This window comes from Oryx dammah, unplaced genomic scaffold (genome assembly GCF_014754425.2).
Source record: "Oryx dammah isolate SB20612 unplaced genomic scaffold, SCBI_Odam_1.1 HiC_scaffold_18, whole genome shotgun sequence".
Taxonomy (NCBI): domain Eukaryota; kingdom Metazoa; phylum Chordata; class Mammalia; order Artiodactyla; family Bovidae; genus Oryx; species Oryx dammah.
The window spans coordinates 33,923,722-33,946,526 of NW_024070202.1; the positions used below are offsets into that span (position 1 = coordinate 33,923,722).

At 38.1% G+C, this 22,805-nt stretch overlaps 1 protein-coding gene across 2 annotated transcripts in view; it reads left to right on the forward strand.

Annotated features, from left to right (window-relative positions):
• ELAPOR2 (endosome-lysosome associated apoptosis and autophagy regulator family member 2) overlaps positions 1-22,805 on the forward strand; it is a 114,009-nt gene that overhangs the window by 16,176 nt on the left and 75,028 nt on the right. For both annotated transcript variants that reach the window (XR_005724459.1, XM_040260707.1), the window contains exons 2-4: positions 8,167-8,362; positions 15,877-16,024; positions 19,043-19,129. Coding sequence is in view for 1 of the 2 variants with exons in the window: in XM_040260707.1 (XP_040116641.1) it covers positions 8,199-8,362; positions 15,877-16,024; positions 19,043-19,129 (399 nt within the window). In the remaining variant the exon portion in view is untranslated. The remainder of the gene's footprint in view (positions 1-8,166; positions 8,363-15,876; positions 16,025-19,042; positions 19,130-22,805) is intronic.

Genomic DNA, 22,805 nt, shown 5'->3' on the forward strand with positions numbered 1-22,805 from the left:
TAAAAAGAATCTTATGTTGTGCTGTATATAAATTTGAATGAAAAGTTTAGTTCTTTAGATTATAAAAATCCTTGTAATCTGACTGAAATCCAAAGACCAAGAAAGCAGAGTTAAATAGTAGAAAGTAGATGTAGTTAGAGATACAAGAAAAGGAAAAGCTGGTTCTCGTTGGTGCCTGCCAGAGGAAGTCAGTATGGTTGTGTTGACGTCATCTCATGGAGTAAATAGAGTTTAATAAGAATGTGTGCCTTGTCCTTTTCTTTGACATGTGACTCTAGAGCTGGCTTCCAGGATGGAAAAAAAGATTGAGCAGGAACAAGTAATTAAAATACAAAAGCTATGGACTCTTTAGCTATTTTTGTATTGTTAAAGGCCTTGTATCTATTAGACTAAATTTTGACCATGTAATTATTCTAAACAGAGGTAAAATCATCAGTTCAGTGGCAGAATTCTTACTGTCCCAGACCTCTGAATTATATTACTAATAATTGTGGCAAACAGTTATTACATGCTTTATGTCAGGCACGCTGCTAAATGTTTTATATTGAGTATCTCATCTATTCCCAAAACTCTTAGATATATAATTACTATTTTCCTTTTATAAGTGTGGGCACTGAGACTTATGGAAGTTAATAACTTGCTAAAATATTTTGTAAATATGTGTGTGTTATATTAAAATTTTCATAAGATGTGTGTGTAGGGAATTGTTATTGCTTTGTAATGCACATGAATATTGTTGAACAGTTCAAGACAGAAAATGAAGAAAAATGTGAAGTATAATAATGAATTAATCTTAAATTACTTGCCCTTTTGCACTGATTATAATAGTTACTGTTTGAATTGAATTTTCTTGGGACTTGAGCTTTAGAATCAGAGAGATAAATCTGAATATCATCTTAGCCACTTGTTAACTGGATAACTTTCTAATCAGGTTATTTAAATGTACTGTGCCTCAGTTTCCTTTTCTGGCAAATGGGCATGATATCTTTCTCCTTCACAGGTCTGTTGAAAGTCTTTATTATTCATGGATTCCATATTTGTAAATTTTCCTACCTTAAATAATTTATTTGTATCAAATCAATCCATATGATACATTTGCTGTCATTCACCAACATGTGGAAAGCAGTAAAATGGATCTCCTGATCACATGGTCCCAGCTGAGGTCAAAGAAAGTGACACTGCCCTCTTATTTCACATACTGCCAACAATGTCCTTTTAACAGTCTGTTTCATGCCATGTTTTCCAGTTTTTTGTGCTTTTTATTGCTTAATTTACTATTTTACTTAATTTTTTTTTTTTTTTTTTTTACTATTTTTACTTAATTTACTAAATTAGTGCTGAAGTGCTGGCCAGTGATCCTAAGTATAAGAAGGCTGTCCTTTGCCTTTTGGAGAAAATTTATATGTTAAATAAGCTTAGTTCAAGTATAAGTAGAAGTGCCCTTTGGTCATAAGTTAAATGTTAACAAAGCAGCAATATATTTTAAATAAGATGTTTTTCAGCTGAAAAGCATGTAAAACAAGGTTCCATCTTGATTTGTTGATGAAGATACTGTGACCAGAGAATCCCAGGTGTCTAACCCTGTATTTCCATAGGAGCAGTGTTTCATTATTCTCCAGGTTAGTTTTCATGATAACTCTGTATGACTATTATGAGTAAAAAGGACTGACTATGTTATAAATAGTCAGTACATTCACCAGTCACATTCTCTCTCAGTTTTCCTTCTGACCTTAGACAAGGAAATACCTCTGAAAGAGCTGAGGATATTCTTAATGACCTTAGAGGATAATGAGTTCTCTTTGGAATAACAGTTACCTCCTTTTTAGATCCTAGGGTCCACTTACCAAAAAATTACTTCTTACTGATTAAGTTAAAAGTTCAGTTTTGGACACTAGACTAAACTGTCTTCAAAGATAACTTTGTTTTATCAGAAAGTGCATATTTTCAGCTTGACATGCAGTGCAGTCTCTCTCACAGCTATTCATCTCTGACACTGTGCTGTGAAAGTAGCTATAGGTAATATGTTAGTGAATAGTTGTGACTATGTTTCAATAAAACTTTATGAATACATGCGGCAGGCCAGGTTTGGCCGGTGAGCTCTAGATTGCTAACTCTTCAGTTCAGTTGCTCAGTCATGACTGACTCTTTGCAACCCCATGGACTGCAGCAAGCCAGGCCTTGTCCATCATCAACTCCTGGAGTTTACTCAAATTCATGTCCATTGAGTTGGTGATGCCATCCACCCATTTCATCCACTGTTGTCCCCGTCCCCTCCCGCCTTCAGTCTTTTCCAGCATCAGGATCTTTTCCAGTGATTCAGCTCTTCACATCAGGTGGCCAAACTATTGGAGTTTCAGCTTCAACACCAGTCCTTCTGATGAATATTCAGGACTGATCTCCTTTAAGATGGACTGCTTGGATCTCCTTGCAGTCCAAGGGACTCTCAAGAGTCTTCTCCAAGACCGCCGTTCAAAAGCATCAATTCTTCGGCGTTCAACTTTCTTTATAGTCCAACTCTCATATCCATACATGACCACTGGAAAAACAATAGCCTTGACTAGACAGACCTTTGTTGGCAAAGTAATGTCTCTGCTTTTTAATATGCTGTCTAGGTTGGTCATAACTTTCCTTCTAAGGAGTAAGCGTCTTTTAATTTCATGGCTGCAGTCACCATCTGCAGTGATTTTGGATCCCCCCAAAATGAAGTCAGACACTGTTTCCACTGTTTCCCCATCTATTTGTCATGAAGTGATGGGACCAGATGCCATGATCTTAGTTTTCTGAATGTTGAGCTTTAAGCCAACTTTTTCACTCTCCTCTTTCACTTTCCAAATAGGAAAAGGAGTGCGTCAAGGTTGTATATTGTCACCCTGCTTATTTAACTTATATGCAGAATACATCATGAGAAATGCTGGGCTGGAAGAAGCACAAGCTGGAATCAAGACTGCCAAGAGAAACATTAATAACCTCAGATATGCAGATGACACCACCCTTATGGCAGAAAGTGAACAGGAACTAAAAAGCCTCTTGATAAAAGTGAAAGAGGAGAGTATAGAAGTTGGCTTAAAGCTCAACATTCAGAAAACTAAAATCATGGCATCTGGTCCCATCATTTCATGGCAAATACATGGGGAAATAGTGTCAGACTTTATTTTGGGGGGCTCCAAAATCACTGCAGATGGTGATTGCAGCCATGAAATTAAAAGACGCTTACTCCTTGGAAGAAAAATTATGACCAACCTAGATAGCGTATTCAAAAGTAGAGATATTACTTGGCCAACAAAGGTCCGTCTAGTCAAGGCTATGGTTTTTCCAGTGGTCATGTATGGATGTGAGTTTGATTGTGAAGAAAGCTGAGCGCCGAAGAATTGATGCTTTTGAACTGTGGTGTTGAAGAAGACTCTTGAGAGTCCCTTGGACTGCAAGGAGATCCAACCAGTCCATCCTAAAGGAGGTCAGTCCTGGGTGTTCATTGGAAGGACTGATGCTGAAGCTGAAACTCCAGTACTTTGGCCACCTCATGCAAAGAGTTGACTCATTGGAAAAGACCTTGATGCTGGGAGGGATTGGGGGCAGGAAGAGAAGGGGATGACAGAGGATGAGATGGCTGGATGCCATCACCGACTCAATGGACATGAGTTTGAGTGAACTCCGGCAGTTGGTGACAGACAGGGAAGCCTGGTGTGCTGCGATTCATGGGATCGCAAAGAGTCGGACACGACTGAGCATCTGAACTTAATTGAACTTTCATCAAAGGGCTCTTTAGTTCTTCACTTTCTGCCATAAGGGTGGTGTCATCTGCATATCTGAGGTTATTGATATTTCTCCCGGCTATCTTAATTCCAGCTTGTGCCCTCTCCAGCCCAGCATTTCTCATGATGTACTCTGCATATAAGTTAAATAAGCACGGTGACAATATACAGCCTTGACATACTCCTTTTCCTATTTGGAACCAGTCTGTTGTTCCATGTCCAGTTCTAACTGTTGCTCCCTGACCTGCATACAGGGTTTTTTCAAGAGGCAGGTCAGGTGGTCTGGTAATTGCATCTCTTTCAGAATTTTCCACAGTTGATTGTGATCCACACAGTCAAAGGCTTTGGCATAGTCAATAAAGCAGAAATAGATGTTTTTCTGGAACTCTTGCTTTTTCCATGATCCAGTGGATGCTGGCAATTGGATCTCTGGTTCCTCTGCCTTTTCTAAAACCAGCCTGAACATCTGGGAGTTCACCATTCATGTATTGCTGAAGCCTGGCTTGGAGAATTTTGAGCATTACTTTACTAGCATGTGAGATGAGTGCAATTGTGCGCTGGTTTGAGCATTCTTTGGCATTGCCTTTCTTTGGGATTGGAATGAAAACTGACTTTTTCCAGTCCTGTGGCCACTGCTGAGTTTTCCAAATGTTCTGGCAGATTGAGTGCAGCACTTTCCCAGCATCATCTTTCAGGATTTGAAATAGCTCAACTGGAATTCCATCACCTGCACTAGCTTTGTTCATAGAGATACTTCCTAAGGCCTACTCCCTTCACATTCCAGGATGTCTGGCTCTAGGTGAGTGATCACATCATCGTGATTATCTGGGTTGTAAAGATCTTTTTTGTACAGTTCTTCTGTGTATTCTTGCCACCTCTTCTTAATATCTTCTGCTTCTGTTAGGTCCATACCATTTCTGTCCTTTATCGGTCCCATCTTTGCATGAAATGTTCCCTTGGTATCTCTAATTTTCTTGAAGAGATCTCTAATCTTTCCTATTCTATTGTTTTCCTCTATTTCTTTGCATTGATCGCTGAGGAAGGCTTTCTTATCTCTCCTTGCTATTCTTGGAACTCTGCATTCAAATGGGTATATCTTTCCTTTTCTCCTTTGCTTTTCGCTTTTCTTCTCTTCACAGCTATTTGTAAGGCCTCCTCAGACAGCCATTTTGCTTTTTGCATTTCTTTTTCTTGGGTGTGGTCTTGCTGCTTGTCTCCTTTACAGTGTCACAGACCTTTGTCCATAGTTCATCAGGCACTCTGTCTATCAGATCTAGTCCCTTGAATCCATTTCTCACTTTCACTGTGTAATCGTTAGGGATCTGATTTAGGTCATACCTGAATGGTCTAGTGGTTTTCCCTGCTTTCTTCAATTTGAGTCTGAATTTGGCACTAAGGAGTTCATGACCTGAGCCGCAGTCAGCTCCTGGTCTTGCTGACTCTTGATTTAGTGTAATGTATGCTCTTGGTTTATGATATTGTTTATCAGTTTAACTAGAAAACCTATAAACCATATAAAGTGAAATAAAATATTTTTTATTACTATGTTTCTTTCTGGGTTGTGTTGGTAGTGATCACAACCATATGTTGTGAGCATTTATTAAATGCAAGAAGCTGTACAGACCACTTTGTACTGTATTTTCTCAGTATATCCCTATAGGGCAGTACTATGATTATTATCTGATTTTTCAGAGATAGAAACTCAGGCCTGAAGTACCTCACTCAAGGTCACAGTTTGGAAGTGGTACAACTTGATCCAAGAGAGTTTTGACCTTGCAGCCAGCATGTAATACTTTTTGCCTAATCTTTTCTTATTTTCTGATATCCTGCTAATTTGAAGGTTAGAAGTTCATTTTACAGTATCATAAACTTTTTTGAAGAAAGCATTTATTCATTGGATAGTAAGTAGATGAATATGGGTTTTAGCACTAATTCTTTTTTTTCTAATTTAAATTTATTTATTTTATTTTTTTTCACCTTTGTACCTTTATTTTTATTTTTTAAAAAATTTTTATTTTTACTTTATTTTACTTTACAATACTGTATTGGTTTTGCCATACATTGACATGAATCCACCATGGGTGTACATGAGTTCCCAAACATGAAACCCCCTCCCACCTCCCACCCCATATCATCTCTCTGGATCATCCCCGTGTACCAGCCCCAAGCATCCTGTATCCTGCATCGAACATAGACTGGTGATTCGTTTCTTACATGATAGTATACATGTTTCAATGCCATTCTCCCAAATCATCCCACCCTCTCCCTCTCCCTCAGAGTCCAAAAGTCCACTCTACACATCTGTGTCTCTTTTGCTGTCTTGCATACAGGGACATCATTACCATCTTTCTAAATTCCATATATATGTGTTAGTATGCTCTATTGGTGTTTTTCTTTCTGGCTTACTTCACTCTGTATAATCAGCTCCAGTTTCATCCATCTCATTAGAACTGATTCAAATGTATTCTTTTTAATGGCTGAGTAATACTCCATTGTGTATATGTACCACAGCTTTCTTATCCATTCACCTGCTGATGGACATCTAGGTTGTTTCCATGTCCTGGCTATTCCTTAAAAAATTGTAAATAGAACTGCCTTATGACTCAGCAATCCCACTGCTGGGCATACACACCGAGGAAACCAGAATAGAAAGAGACACATGTACCCCAATGTTCATCGCAGCACTGTTTAAATTTATTTATTTTAATTGGAGGCTAATTACTTTACAATATTGTATTGGTTTTGCTGTACATCAACATGAATCCACCATGAGTGTACACGTGTTCCCCATCCTGAACCCCCGTCCCACCTCCCTTCCTGTACCATCCCTCTGGGTCATCCCAGTGCACCAGCCCCAAGCATCCATGTATAATATCATATAAGAAACGAATTGCCAGTCCAGGTTCTATGCAGGATACAGGATGCTTAGCTCTAATTCTTTAATTTTTTTTCAAAATTATCTTGTTCTTATTTTTTTTTGCCACATTTCCAAATGTATTCTAAAAGGGAAATCTATCTAAATGTGAGGTTTTGCTGCTTCACTGTCTGCTGGGAGATTTGTTTTTCTTCATTGGGTAATTTGGAGGTTTTATTTTGTTCTTGTTTCTTTAATATCCTGATTAAAGGATTAGAAAGCTCTTTGCTATGTTTGAGTCACTAATACTGCCCTGAGCACAGAACCACACATTTGGGGGACATAGATTTGCGTTTGCTGAATGAGTAATAACAGCAGAAGAATTGCCGTCTTTTCTGTGACTGTGTCATCTGTTCTGCACTTTGCCTGTGGCTTCCGTCTCTGGTTCTGTCTGAGGATTTGCACAGAGCCTGGCATCAGTTAAAAAAAAAAAAGTGGAGGCTGTGGAAATGACTGGGTGGGAGTCATGAATATTGAAAATGTGGACTCATGGTTTCAGAGTGGGGATACTTGTTTAGCTGGTACACATGAAGCACTACCCTCTTGTTATCCCCTTTGTGTTTACGTTACTCACTGGATCAACCTTTTTCTTTCATTTTATATTTTATTTGAATACAGTTGCTTTATACTAATGTGTCAGTTTCTGCTATACAGCAAAGTGAATCAGCCATGTGTACACATATGCATGCATGCATGCTGAATCGCTTGTCATGTCTGACTCTGTGCAACCTCATGGACTGTAGCCCGCCAGGCTCCTCTGTCCATGGGATTCTCCAGGCAAGCATACTGGAGTGGGTTGCAATGCCCTTCTCTAGGGGATCTTCCTGACCCAGGGATTGAACCTGCGTCTCTTATGTCTCCTGCATTGACAAGGGGGTTCGTTACCACTAGCACCACCTGGGAAGCCCATGTATACATATATCCCCTCTTTTTGGATAAACCTTTTGTTTGCATTTCGTATTAGCCAGGTACAATTAGCTAATATTCAAAAATAATGATGCCTGTTTTTTGGAACCTCGCAGTCTCACATCAATTGATAAGTAATATTTGTATCTCTGTTTTTTTATCTTTAAGGGAGGCTGCTATAAAAAGAGTATTGTAGGAGTACAGTAGGAGCCCCATTTGACTGCCTGGAGGGGCAGGAACCCATATTCTGTTATAAAGAGGGTCATTTTTGAGTTAGGAACAGGAGTTTTTAGGGTGAGCACATGGGTTGGTCAGCAACTCCAAAGACTAGAGTGCCAAGAAAGAGGATGAAATATTTTGGGAGTGATAGTAATTTTGTTATGGTTGGAAGAGAATTGGTCAAGTGATGAACCTGGTACAGTGGGGTGGGGACACACTGTGAAGTCCTTGTAGTGATAAGGAAAACTTTGGAAAACTTTAATTAGGGTGTAACATGACCAGAGCTTTATAGAAACAATGCTAGTGATAGGTATGAAGGGAGGAAATTGAAGGGGGGCGTGTGATGACTAACGGGTTATGTATTTTGCCTTCCAGCTTTCTCCTGTGCTTCTGGGGAGTATCTAGAAATGAAGAACCAGGTATGCAGTAAGTGTGGTGAAGGCACTTACTCCTTGGGCAGTGGCATCAAATTTGACGAATGGGATGAATTGCCGGCTGGATTTTCCAACGTCGCAACATTCATGGACACTGTGGTCGGCCCTTCTGATAGCAGGCCAGAGGGCTGTAACAAGTAAGAATCCAAAGGAGCCTTGAAAAGGGTGTAGTTGCTCTTTTCCAGAAACAAGTTAAGGATAACCTTGGTAGTGATTGGGATTATAGATAAACTAACTGTATATGTGCTACTGAAGCAAGAACTATCGGTAAACTGATTGCAAATAGTCATATTTTTTAGACAGTCCTTGTGAATTATGTAGCTGTATTTTCATGAAAGAAAGAAAGAAAGAAAGAAAGTGAAGTCGCTCAGTCGTGTCCGACTCTTTGAGAATCCATGGGCTGTAGCCTACCAGGCTCCTCCGTCCATGGGATTTTCCTGGCAAAAGTACTGGAGTGGGGTGCCATTTCCTTCTCCAGGGAATCTTCCCAACCCAGGGATCGAACCCAGGTTTCCCACATTGCAGACAGATGCTTTAACATCTGAGCCACCAGGGAAGCACCAGGGAATTTTCATGAGGTTAAAGTAATTGCTCTTAGGACATAATATATAGGATGCAAAATGCAATAAAAGTATTAGAAAAGCAACTTAGTTTTCTAATATATTTATAACTATATTAAAGCCAATAGTTCTACAAATTCTTCTCTAATTTTAATGAATGTTTTCCATTTTTAAAATTTTCCTTGAAAAGGAAAAATGTATAACCTTCATTCATTTGTACACTTGATGATTTTCTGCTACATAGAGTGGGCTAAACACCTAAGGTAGAAAGCACTTTTACTTAATTTCCACCTTTTTAATAGGAGATTATAGCTTTGCCTGTGACAATATTGGAGGAAGGCTAAATTGTTTTGAAAAAAAAAAACACAGAATTTTTATCTTTGGGTTCTCACCCTTCCTGTTTTCTTATATTGACTATTTAACATTCCCTTTCATGTGCCTGTGTTTTGAACAATTAAACTTCCAGCCTCTGGCTACCTTCTGACAAGAATGGACACATTTTTTCCCCTGAGCTAAAATGATTCAAATAAAAAAATGACTCACATTTTTCACCCTGAACTAAAGATGTTGGGGAATTATTTAGCTGTGACAGTAGATACGTTTGCTCCTCCTTCCTTCCTACCTTCCCTTCATCCCCCTTGCTTTCTAGCAGTCTCTCTCTCGGCCAAGAGACATTTTTACTCTTCTGCTAATGGTCATTTCATCATATAGAATCGTGATATTAGGTAGCACTAATAGGATTATTTCCCTCTCTATATAAAAATTATATGTTCAGTTCAGTCGCTCAGTCGTGTCTGACTCTTTGTGATCCCATGAATCGCAGCAGGCCAGGCCTCCCTGTCCATCACCGACTCCCAGAGTTCACTCAAACTCATGTCCATCGAGTTGGTGCTGCCATCCAGCCATCTCATCCTCTATCATCCCCTTCTCTTCCTGCCCCCAATCCCTCCCAACATCAAAGTCTTTTCCAGTGAGTCAACTCTTCTCATGAGGTGGTTGAAGTACTGGAGTTTCAGCTTCAGCATCAGTCCTTCCAATGAACACCCAGGATTGATCTCCTTTAAGATGGACTGGTTGGATCTCTTTGCAGTCCAAGGGACTCTCAAGAGTCTTCTCCAACACTACCGCTCAAAAGCATCAATCCTTCAGTGCTCAGCTTTCTTCACAGTCCAACTCTCACATCCATACATGACCACTGGAAAAACAATAGCCTTGACTAGACGGACCTTTGTTGGCAAAGTAATATCTCTGCTTTTGAATATGCTATCTAGGTTGGTCATAACTTTCCTTCCAAGGAGTAAGCATCTTTTAATTTCATGGCTGCAGTCACCATCTGCAGTGATTTTCGAGCCCCCCAAAATGAAGTCAGCCACTGTTTCCACTGTTTTCCCATCTATTTCCCATGAAGTGATGGGACCAGATGCCATGATCTTCGTGTTCTGAATGTTGAGTTTTAAGCCAAGTTTTTCACTCTCCTCTTTCACTTTCATCAAGAGGCTTTTTAGTTCCTCTTCTTTCTGCCATAAGGGTGGTGTCATCTTCATATCTTAGGTTATTGATATTTCTCCCGGCAATCTTGATTCCAGCTTGTGCTTCTTCCAGCCCAGCATTTCTCATGATGTACTCTGTGTATAAGTTAAATAAGCAGGGTGACAATATATAGCCTTGACATACTCCTTTTCCTATTTGGAACCAGTCTGTTCCATGTCCAGTTCTAACTGTTGCTTCCTGACCTGCATACAGGTTTCTCAAGGCAGGTCAGGTGGTCTGGTATTCCCATCTCTTTCAGAATTTTCCACAGTTTATTTTCCACACTGTCAAAGGCTTTGGCATAGCCAATAAAGCAGAAATAGATATTTTTCTGGAACTCTCTTGCTTTTTCCATGATCCAGCGGATGTTGGCAATTTGATCTCTGGTTCCTCTGCCAGAGGAAAAATTATATGTATGTGTGTATAATTGTACACACATATAAATGCAGTTGACCCTTCAGCATTATGGGGGTGGGAGTGCCTACCTCCTTAAAGTTGAAAATACACTTACAACTTTAAGTTGGCCCTTTGTATCCTCCTTTCAGCAACTGGTAGATTCAACCAACCATGGATCCAATAGTACTGTAATGTGTATTTAGTGAAAGTCATCTGAGTATCAGTGAACGGTGCAGTTCAAACCCATGTTGTATATGTATGTACATATATTAATACATATATGTGTGTATACATGCACACTCAGATAACCTCTGCTTTTCCAGAGTTTGTTTTATTTATTACATCATTTCACTTTTATGGACAACCTATATTAGTACCTGTTTTTGTTAACCAAAAGAAATCGGAAGAGGATTTTCACTTTTACCAAAAAAAAAAAAAAAAAAAGACAAAAGGCAAAAATGCTGTTTAGCATTGATTTTTGCAGCAAATGGAGCTACCCTAGAGGCAGTTTGCACCCTGTGCAGTGAGAGCAGCTCCACTAAACTCTTTCTGGGAACTACATTAAGCATCTCAGCATCGGGTCGTCATAGCTTTGAACTGTATCTGTGGGATCATTGCTTTCTCACAGTTTATTTTGTAAATTATTTGTGTCCTAAGGTAATTACTTCTTTGCTTTATACCATTTCAGCTTATGAAAGATTTCACAGGAACACTGTACCTTTGTATTACGTGTGAAACCTTTATGTGTGTATAATTTAAATTCTTTAAATTAAAGAGTCCTTAGAGGAGAGTACCAGCAGGATGTTATAAGACCTCAGATCTTTGTTTTGGTGAGCAGGAGATATTCACATGGCCTTTTTTTCCACTTGAAATTGCTTATTCATTAAAGAAATTGAATGATAAGCAGAAATTTTTCAGTGTATTGAGTATCATTTTCTCAGTGTAAATTTCAGTCTATCACTGCTAAGCTTGTCTCCTTTCCTCCCTCCCTCTCCCTTTTTCCTTTCTTCTATCCACCGAATCTTGCTTTCTTTTTACTTCTTTTTAATTACTTGGATCATATAGAAGATGTGTGTTGAACTTTGTAAGAAGTTGTCAGAGATTTTCAAAATGATTATAGCATTAGACTCTAGCAGTGCATTTGAATTCTAGTTATTTACATTGTAAAATATTGTATACAAGTCTTGGTTTATTTTAGTCTTTCTAGTGTATGAGAAATGGTATTTATTTGTGTTTTTTTTTTGTTTGCATTTCCTTCTTTATAAAGGTATTGAGCACTATTCATATGTTCATAGTCCATATGTTTGTGGGGGGCTGTGTGTGTTTAAGTGTCAAATATTTATCCATTTGTTATGTTTTTGGGTCAGTTGATTATTGAGCTGTAAGTAGTTCTTTGTGTATGCTTGACAGAAAGGAAGTGTTGTCATGAATCTATATAATATTTTTAACCTATACGCATATACATGCACATATACATATATGTGTGTGAAATAGTTCTTTTATCTGCAGCTTTTGCTTTCTCATTTTCTCAGGGGTGTTTTTAAATAACCAAAAGTTTAAAATTTAAAAAAGTACAATTTATCAATGTTTTCTATTGTAGTTAGTGTTTTTACATCTTTAGATATCTTGCAAAGGCTACAAATTACAATTCTTAAAGTATAATTAGTATTGTTATTATACTTTTATATAATATGTAAAGCTTTACAACAGTATAGTTACCTTCATACCCTTATCCTGGTGCTATTATCATAGGTTTAAGAACACATCATAAACCCTGTCATACAATGAAATGTGGTTTAAAGAATCAGTTAATTTTTAAAAAACTTGAGAAAAATGTAGCTTTATGTTTTTATCTGTGTATTTACGGTTGTTGATACTCTTTTCTCCTATTTTCTAAATGTTTATTCAGTATTATTTTTTTAATCTGTAAAATTTTCTTTATCATTTCATGCAGGTCTACTGCTCATAACTTCTCTCAACTTTTTGAAATCTAAACACATCTTTATTTAGCCTCAGTTTTGAAGAATATTTTGTCGGACATAGGACTCTGGACTTTTACTTTTCTCCTTCTGTGTTTTAAAGGTGTTCCATTACCTTCTGAACTCTCCCTTGTTTGTGATAAGAAAAAAAGAAGTAGCTGTATTTTGCTTGGTTAGCTTCCTTTTGTATAATGTGTCATTGTTTCCTTGACTACTTATAATATATTCTGTATTTCTTTGCTTATAATGTGTTCTCTATTTCTTTGCTAGTCATGTTGAGATGTGGAAGTCTCAGTCTTTTATTATTATTATTATTATTTTGTTAGTAAAGACAAAGAATTTGCCAAAAATCTCACTCTCATAATCCAGATAGAAAATTAAATTTGAAGAGAAGGATATTAAGTTGTGCTGTCATACAATCTGGTTGGAAACATTTTTGGCCCAAAAGTTGACACATGACTCAAAGGAAGCATTGGTTTTCTTTGTATATTTACTCTGCTTGAAGTTGACTGAGCTTCCTGGATTTGTAGGTTGATATTGTTATTAAATTTGGGAATTTTTTAAAGCTATTCTTTCACCAGTAATGTTTTTTTGCCCCCTTCTCTCCCTATTTTCCTTCTATAACTCCATTTACATGTTAGGCCACTTGGTATTGTCCACAGTCACTGAGACTCCATTTTTTCCCCCCATGTTTTTCTCTTATACTTCAAATTACATGGTTTCTATTGCTCTATCATTATTTCTTTTGCAGTTTCAAACTTGATCTTAAGCTCATCTATTGAATTTTAAATTTCACAAATAGTAATTTTCAGCTGTAGAATTTCCATTTAGTTTTTAAAATATTTCTTATTTCCCTTAAAATAGTTGAGATTATTCATGCCTTCACTTACTGTATTCATCTCTTGATGTTTTTTGATTATATTTTTAAAAGCTATCTTAAATACTTGTCTGTTTCTTTGATTCTTTGTTGTCAATTAAGGGTCATATTTTACCACTTCTTTGCATTTCTAGTAAATTTTTAATGTATCTTAGGCATCATGAGTGTTACAATGTGGATTATTTTTTCTTTTGTGTAAAAGACGTTGGATTTTGTTCTGGCAGGCAGCATATTTACCAGAAGAGTGTCTTGTTAGGTCTGGTATTTAGAATTTTTTAAGGTGGCTCTGTATTGATTTCACATTTAGTTCTAGGTCATGGTCTTTACTCCAGGGCACACTATAGCCTACTCCGTTTTTATAAATAATGTTATATTGGAACACAGCTGCACTCATTTATGTGTTATCTATGGCTGCTTTTGAGCTATAATTGCCTAGTGGAGTACTGCAAGAGAGATCGCATGGTTAATAAAGCCCCAATTATGGACTCTTTGGCCATTTATGAACAAGTTTGTGGATACCTACCCTAGGGCACGGTCCTTATTCCTAAAACGTGGCACTTCTGGAGTCTCAGATGAATGTCCAATGTGGTTATTAAGTTTTCTCCTCTCTGGCTGGCCTGGAGATCCTGCAATACCCATAAAAGTGACCTCTCTGATTTTGACTTAGTTTTGCAGTGGTTGTTCTCTTACCAGGACTGCACATTCCAGCCCCAAGCCTGGGCCTATAGAGAAGCTCCATGTGGACTTCTGGAGCCCCTGTTTTCTCTGCTTCTCATGCCTGTAAATTCTGGTTATTTCAGCTTCCTCCAGACATTCATCCCTCAGTGAGACCACTGTGCTCTGCTTGGGAGCTGTCTCCCAGTTCCAGAGTCTGGAAAGTGTCCTGAGAATGAATGAGGTCAGGGTCAATTTGGGCTTTGTCTCATGCATTTTCCTGCTGTCAAGAATCTCAGTCCTACACTGTCTAGTGTCAGTGCCTGAGCATGGCTGGTGTGTTTTGTTTTGTTCACTAGATTGTTAAAGAAAAGGGCAAGTCCGATACCAATTAGTGAGTCATGTTGAGACGTGGAAGTCTCAGTCTTTTATTATTATTTTTTTGTTAGTAAAAAGAATTTGCCAAAAATCTCACTCTTATAATCCAAATGGAAAGTTAAATTCAAAGAGAAGGATATTAAGTTGTGCTGTTGTACAGTCTGGTTGGAAACTTTTTTGGCCCAGAAGTTGACACATGACTCACTGTTCACTAATCTAAGAATTAGCTTATGGTTAGATTTATAATCCAACTTTTGTTCACTAGTATATTTCCTTAATCTTTTATTTTGTAGATAAAATTTCCTATCAAACTTTTGCTCCTACTATGTACTGAGACACTGTGATCTACATTTTATTTAGGTTTACTTTATTATTTTTTTTCATCTGGCTGATCATGTACTTTTTTTTTTAACAATTGAAATATAACAGTTGCATAGCAAATTGATATTACGCTAGTTTCAGTAGCATTATATAGTGATTTGACAGTGGCATATATTATGAAACGGTCACCACAATAAGGTATTACAATATTGACCATATTCTTTATCTTGTTTTTTACAACCTCATGATTTATTCATAACTGGTGGTTGGTACCCCTTCATCCCCTTCATCTATTCTGCTCCCCCCTCCCTGGCAACCACAGAAAACTAGTCTGTTCTCTGTGTCTATAAGTCCCTTTGTGGTTTGTTTCTTAGATTCCACTTTCTCTCTCTCTCTCTTTTTTTTCTGCTCAATGTTATGTGGCAACCTGGATGGAAGGGGAGTTTGAGGGAGAATAGATATATGTATAACTGAGGCCCTTTGCTATTCACCTGGAATGATCACAGCATTGTTAATTGACTATACCCCAATACAAAATAAACATTAAAAAATATTTAAATTCACTTTAAAAGGACTTTTTCTAGGATGATTTCTTCTCTCATAATAAATGGACACCCCTGCCACTATGTGTTTGTAAATAAAACTTTAGATATTATTTGAGAGTAATTCCATCAAAGACTGCTAGAATTAGTGACTAGCTATCTAGTGATTACATTTTTGGTGATAGCAGCAGCTGCATAGCACATTAATTGCATAATCTTAACAATGATTTTAGGAAGTTATGTGCCACAAGACGTGAACCTTTTTTCAAGCAGTGGTGTTGGCCTTTGGAGTCCATATGCACTTCAGACTTCTCTGCTGTGCTTTGTCGACAGAACTGCTTTTAAATCTCAGTTATAGAACTTGTGAACAGAGAGGTTTCTGAATGCTCACATGAAATGGTTTTGTTTCCACAGCTCTTCTTGGGTCCCTCGTGGAAACTACATAGAGTCCAATCGTGATGACTGCACAGTATCCTTGATCTATGCCGTTCACCTCAAGAAGTCAGGTTATGTCTTCTTTGAGTACCAATATGTGGACAACAACATCTTCTTTGAGTTCTTTGTAAGGCCTTTTATATTATAGAATTCACTTTTAAAAGGGCATTCATGTAAAATTTCTCTTAATCATTTGTTCCCATTTCATTGTGTACCTCGGTTTTTTGTGTTAACTGAAGCTTTCGATAAGAAATATTTATTTTTTCTATAATACTTTCTGGTTAATAATTATTTCTTTACCTCTGAGTTCTCTCCTTGTAGAATAACATTCAGGTTGTTTTCCTTTTGGATATGATCATTAGGTGACCATTTGGTTGAGACTTTTTGTGTGATGAATATATTTCCTGAGATTCATTTAATTTTTTTATAGTGATAGATGCTACTTTGTCTAAAAATATGTTTTCACCAATCTTGTTTTTTATTTAAGAAGATTTTTCTTCTCTTTTCAATTTTAAATATTTGAATTATTTAAGTGTACTCATGGGCGATATTTCAGAACTAGAAGTGACTATATCTTGATGATTGCCCCAGTTTTGTACAATATAAAAAAATCAAGGGATGAGGTGGTTGATGTCTCTGGCAAGAGATTAAATAACATTAAAGACTATAAGATAAAATAATAGGCTAACATAATAGGTTGTTACCACAAACATTATTTAGCTATTTTATGTAAACTGTACCTAATTGTGCAAATATTTGTTGTGGCAGTGACTCAAATGCTTGCGAAAAATTTGTTCCGATTGACTTCTTAAACCAAAAAAAAAAAAAAGAAAAGTATGTATGTTATGCAAGTAACTGGGAAAATATCTTGTAAAATGTTTCTGTGGCCCAGATTGCAGGAATAAATGTACTGATAATGCTAAAGCAAATTTATATTGCTCTTGATAATGGAGATTTCTAAATCAAAAGTTTGCTAGGAAGAAATATTTTCTGTGAATGTATGAGCCTAAAATTTAAAGTCAAGAGATTCTGGCTCATGTCCCAACTCTGCAGTTGCTGGTTGTGTGTTACAGGACAACTAACTTTTCAGCTCTCAACATTCCTTTTTGTAAAGAGGGTTGTAGACCAGACCTTTTAAGGACCCTCTTAACTCAAATATCCTTTGATGAGTTTAAGATGTTAAGCAATATTCAAACAGATTGGCTTTTTAAGTTACATTTTGTTTGCAAGACACTTCTCAGAGTGAATAACTCCATAGTCCATGGGATATTTTTGCAACATTACTAAAATAAAGTTAAAAAGCAAGGTAATTGTATAATTGTTTGAATAAACATTTAGTTCTGTGTTGTCTATTAAGTCCTTTGAGAGTTGTCAGTGAAGATATTCTTAAGGCATGAAGTTTCATTGCTGCCTCTCAGTGATGCCTTTGTTCTTCTGGTTATGGATTGAGAGGGATGGTGAGTTTATGTTTCCTCTTTTATTGATGTTTCAGCTTAACAGGTTACAATTTATTGACTCAGAGAGTCAATGCCTTATGTCCATCCTGCTAGTAGTTAATGGAAAGGGAATGTCTGAAGATTAAAGGATGCAGATGTACCTGTGAGCGTTACAGATTGAAAGCAGTCAAGTATTTAATGTTAGGAGTCTGGGAGTTTCATTCAGCTCTCCCCTCCACACATACTTTTTTTTTTTTTTTTAATGATGAAACTCAAACCTAGACAGAAGAAGTGATTGGACCGAGGTTATACCTTTACTAGTTAATTTTAGAATGAGTAACGAGAGAACTCAGATCTCCAGAATGCTACTAGACTGTCAAAATAACACTTAGATGTATGATATCCGCTGAGAAAAAAGCTTTCAGTTTATGCAAACATGCACCAAAAAAGGTATATACAGGGTTTATATCTGTTTAAAAATGGCTTAACACTCGTATTGATTGTCATTATGCTTATAATATAAATATGATACTTAAATTCAGTTAAAGCAAATATCCTCAGTAGCTGATTTTCTCTGGTTTTGGCTGTTAAAAGGGTCTGTTTTCTAGTTAGTTAAGTCTTTAGGAAATAGCTCTGTGAAGAAGATATTGATGCTGTTTGTGAAAGTAGTCAGGGGAATGAATGAAGTAGAAAAATGACTTAAAGAATAGAGAAATAGCCGTTTTGGAGGAAGTATATATGATGAGATATTATTTCAACCCTATTCTGATGCTGACTATTATGTGCTCCCTTGCTAAGTCATGTCTGACTCTCTGCAACCCCATGGACTGTAGCCCGCCAAGCTTCTCTGTCCAAGGGATTCTCCAGGCAAGAATACTGGAGTGGGTTGCCATTTCCTTCTCCAGGGTATGTTCCTGACCCAGGGATTGAACCCAGGTCTCCTGCATTGCAGGCAGATTCTTTACCACTGAGCAATGAGGAGAAGTCAAGACTATAAATATAGCCTCAAGAAGTCAAGACTGTAAAAAAATACACAGACATTTTTGATGTCTGTGTATTTTTTGTAGACCTGGAGAGGTATGTCCCAGCTCCTAGGTATTTTAGAAGAATTGTCTGGAAAGCACAAGATGTTTGGTGCTGAAGATATTAGCTGTATTTATTTGAATTGCTGTAGAGTATCAACATTTGTCCCCAAATACCAAGCGGGGTCTTTAACTTTGGCTATAGCCACTTATGTACACATTTGGGTTAAGTGTTGGGGAACTGAAAACAAAGCAGATTTCATTTATTTATTAATTTAAGGTTTAAATTGCCCTAAATCTTATAAAAATAAACTTTATACTATTGGGCCTGCATGGTGAGTACAAGCTTTTACATCTTTGTAATGACTTTTTCTCCTCTCTGAATTTTCAGTGTTAACTGCCCTCTCCTCCTCTGCCTTCCATGCTCCTGCTTGCCCAATTTCTGACTTCTTAATGGGCTTGTCTTTTTGTTACAATAATGAGAAAGATTCACTTAGAACTACGTACTCATATGCAGTTGTCACTCAGGCTCCAGAGATCTGGTGTGTTTACTTATTGAGGATTACTCGTGGCTGTTGTTTCCTACACATTGAAAGAAGCTCTTGTAGCCTGTCCTGTGGTGAGTGACACATCTAATTAAAAACCCCGTTCACTGAGCTTTACTGGGCCCTTATGTTTACTCCACAGATTCAGAATGATCAGTGCCAGGAGATGGACACCACCGCTGACAAGTGGGTAAAACTCACAGACAATGGAGAATGGGGCTCTCATTCTGTAAGTCTCTCTCTGCTCTTCTCTTATACCAACCCCATTCTTCTCCTTTCTTTTCTCAAACTTATTTTTAAAAGTTTATTTTAAAGAAAAAAATTATCTTTTAATTTCTAGAAATTTCTAGTTAGGGAAGAAATTGCCCCTAAGTTTCATGGACTCAGGCTCTTTCTAGTATTATTTTCTTTCCTTTTCTTTTCTCCTTGGCTCCCTCTCCCTGCTCTTTCCTATCACACTTCAACTGTCCTGCTTTTCAAGGGAGGCATTAACAGGAATGAAGTCTACTCAGAATTAATATACAGAACCTCTGGGTATGTAGATTTACAGATGTGGTAATCACATGAAAGATAATCAGTGACTCTCAGCATTGGATGGATCCTTGAGTTCGAAGCATCATACGAACAAAGCTAACCATAGATGTGATGGAATTCCAGTGAGCTATTTCAAATCCTAAAAGATGATGCTGTGAAAGTGCTGCACCCAATTACCAGCAAATTTGGAAAACTCAGCAGTGGCCACAGGAATGGAAAAGGTCACTTTTCATTCCAGTCTCAAAGAAAGGCAATGCCAAAGAATGCTCACACTACCGCACATTTGCAGTCATCTCACATGCTACCAAAGTAATGCTCAAAATTCTCCAAGTCAGGCTTCAACAGTACGTGAACCATGAACTTCCAGATATTCAAGCTGGATTTAGAAAAGGCAGAGGAACCAGAGATCAAATTGCTAACATCCATTGGATCATAGAAAAAGGAAACAAATTCCAGAAAAATGTCTACTTCTGCTTTATTGATTATGCCAAAGCCTTTGACTATGTGGATCACAACAAACTGTGGAAAATTCTTCAAGAGATGGGAATATCAGACCACCTGACCTGTCTCTTGAGAAACCTATATGCAGGTCAAGAAGCAACAATTAGAACTGGACATGGAACAACAGACTGGTTCCGAATCGGGAAAGGAGTACGTCAAGGCTGTATATTGTCACCCTGCTCATTTAACTTATATGCAGAGTACATCATGAGAAATGCTGGGTTGGATGAAGCAGAAACTGGAATCAGGATTGCCAGGAGAAATACCAATAACCTCAGATATGCAGATGATACCACCCTTATGGCAGAAAGTGAAGAAGAACTAAAGAGCCTCTTGATGAAAGTGAAAGAGGAGAGTGAAAAAGTTGGCTTAAAGCTCAACATTCAGAAAGCTAAGATCATGGGATCTGGTCCCATCATTTCATGACAAATAGATGGGAAAACAATGGAAACAGTGACAAACTTTTTTTTTTTTTGGCTCCAAAATCACTGCAGGTGGTGACTGCAGCCATGAAATTAAAAGATACTTGCTCCCTGGAGGAAAAGCTATGACCAACCTAGACAGCATATTAAAAAGCAGAGACATTATTTTGCCAACAAAGGTCCATCTAGTCAAAGCTATGGCTTTTCTAGTAATAATGTATGGATGTGAGAGCTGGACTATAAAGAAAGTTGAGCACTGAAGCATTGATGCTTTTGAACTGTAGTGTTGGAGAAGACTCTTTAGAGTCCCTTGGACTGCAAGGAGATCCAACCATTCTATCCTAAGGGAAATCAGTCCTGAATATTCATTGGAAGGACTGGTACTGAAGCTGAAACTCCAGCACTTTGGCCACCTGATGTGAAGAACTGACTCATTGGAAAAGATCCTGATTCTGGGAAAGGTTGAAGGCAGGAGGAGAAGGGGATGAAGAGACCGAGATGATTAGATGGCATCACTGACTTGATGGACATTAGTTTGAGCAAGCTCCAGAGTTGGTGATGGACATAGAAGCCTGGTGTGCTGCAGTCCATGGGGTTGCAAAGAGGCAGACACGACTGAGCAATGGAACTGAACTGAGTTTCCTTTATCCAGGTTTCTCTGCAGTCACCCCAAGAAGCGATTTTCAAACTTGTCTTGTTGGGGACTGTTCTGAGCCCAGTTTTGCACAGCTCTGCATATCACAAAATTCATCCATGTCTGAAGCTGAAAGCTGCTTTCTAGCTGTTACCCATTGTTCAAAATTCTACCCTTTCTAGTTGTGTCTGGCAAACTGCTTATTTCTTTAAGGACAACCCTGAGTGTTTGAAGGCAATTATTAGGAAACACAGTCTCTGAATCAGTTATTATTTGAGGCACTGTCCCTTTGGAGTGAGACATGGATTTAAAATCTAGAAAAATGGTATAGATGAACCTTTTTACAAGGAAGAAATAGAGACACAGATGTAGTGAACAAACGTTTGGACACTAAGGGGGGAAGGGAGTGGGGTGAATTGGAAGATTGGGATTGACATACATACACTACTAGGTATGAAATAAATAACTAATGAGGACCTGCTGTATAGCACAGGAAACTCGACCAAATGCTCTGTGGTGACCTAAATGGGAAGGAAATCCAAAAAAGAGGGAATATGTGTGCATATATAGCTGATTCACTTATTGTACAGCAGAAACGAACACAACGTGGTAAAGTACTATACCCTAATTTGATCCCTGAGTTGGGAAGGTCCCCTGGAAAAGGAATTGGCAAAGCACTCCAGTATTCTTGCCTGGGATATCTCATGGACAGAGGAGCCTGGCAGCCTGTAGTCCATGGGGTTGCAAAAATCAGAAATAGCGACTAAACAACAGCAGCAGCTCTGGTTTATAGTCATTGTATTTCTGTAGGCAATTGACTTTGTCTCTTTGACTCTAATAGTTCATATGAGAAATAGGACCAATCTTGCAGAGTTAAATGAGAAGATACATTTGTTATTCAGTCGCTCAGTCATGTCTGACCCTTTGTGACCCCATGGACTGCAGCATGCCAGGCTGCCCTGTCCTTTACCATCTCCCGGGGTTTGCTCAAACTCATGTCCATTGAGAGGATACATAGGGAGGGCCTAACATGGTGCCTGCCATGTAGATTGAACACTGTTTCAATAAGTGACCATCCATCCTTGCCTTTGTGTTGTAGCAGATACCTCATCCTTGAGTGATTAATATAATGCACCCTTTCAGAATAATTTTTTTGATCTCTATGCCTGGAATGATATTAGTACCAATTAAGATCCATTCACCTAAGCTACCAGTCCTCTGGGCTTTGAAGGTACAAGTAACCCTTGGCAGCAAATATGCTTTCTTCACTTACAAAGACTTAACACAAAGGAAAAAATATTTAACGTACTGCTTTTCTGACTCTCTGGCAGGGTGAGGTAGTCAGATATGTTTTAATTTTATATTGCTTGAATTCGCTCAGCCAGACTCCATAGAAGAATAAGGGTGGCAAATGATAAAGCAAAACACCCTTCAGTTCAGTTCAGTCGCTCAGTCGTGTCTGACTCTTTGTGACCCCATGAACCACAGCATGCCAGGCCTCCCTGTCCATCACCAGCTACTGAAGTCTACCCAAACCCATGTCCATTGAGTCGGTGATGCCATCCAACCGTCTCATCCACTGTCATTCCCTTCTCCTCCTGCCCCCAGCATCAGGGTCTTTTCCAATGAGTCAGCTCTTTGCATCAGGTGGCCAAAGTATTGGAGTTTCAGCTTCAACATCAGTCCTTCCAATGAACACCCAGGACTGATCTCCTTTAAGATGGACTGATTGGATCTCTTTGCAGTCCAAGGGACTCTCAAGAGTCTTCTCCAACACCACAGTTCAAAAGCATCAATTCTTCGGCACTCAGCTT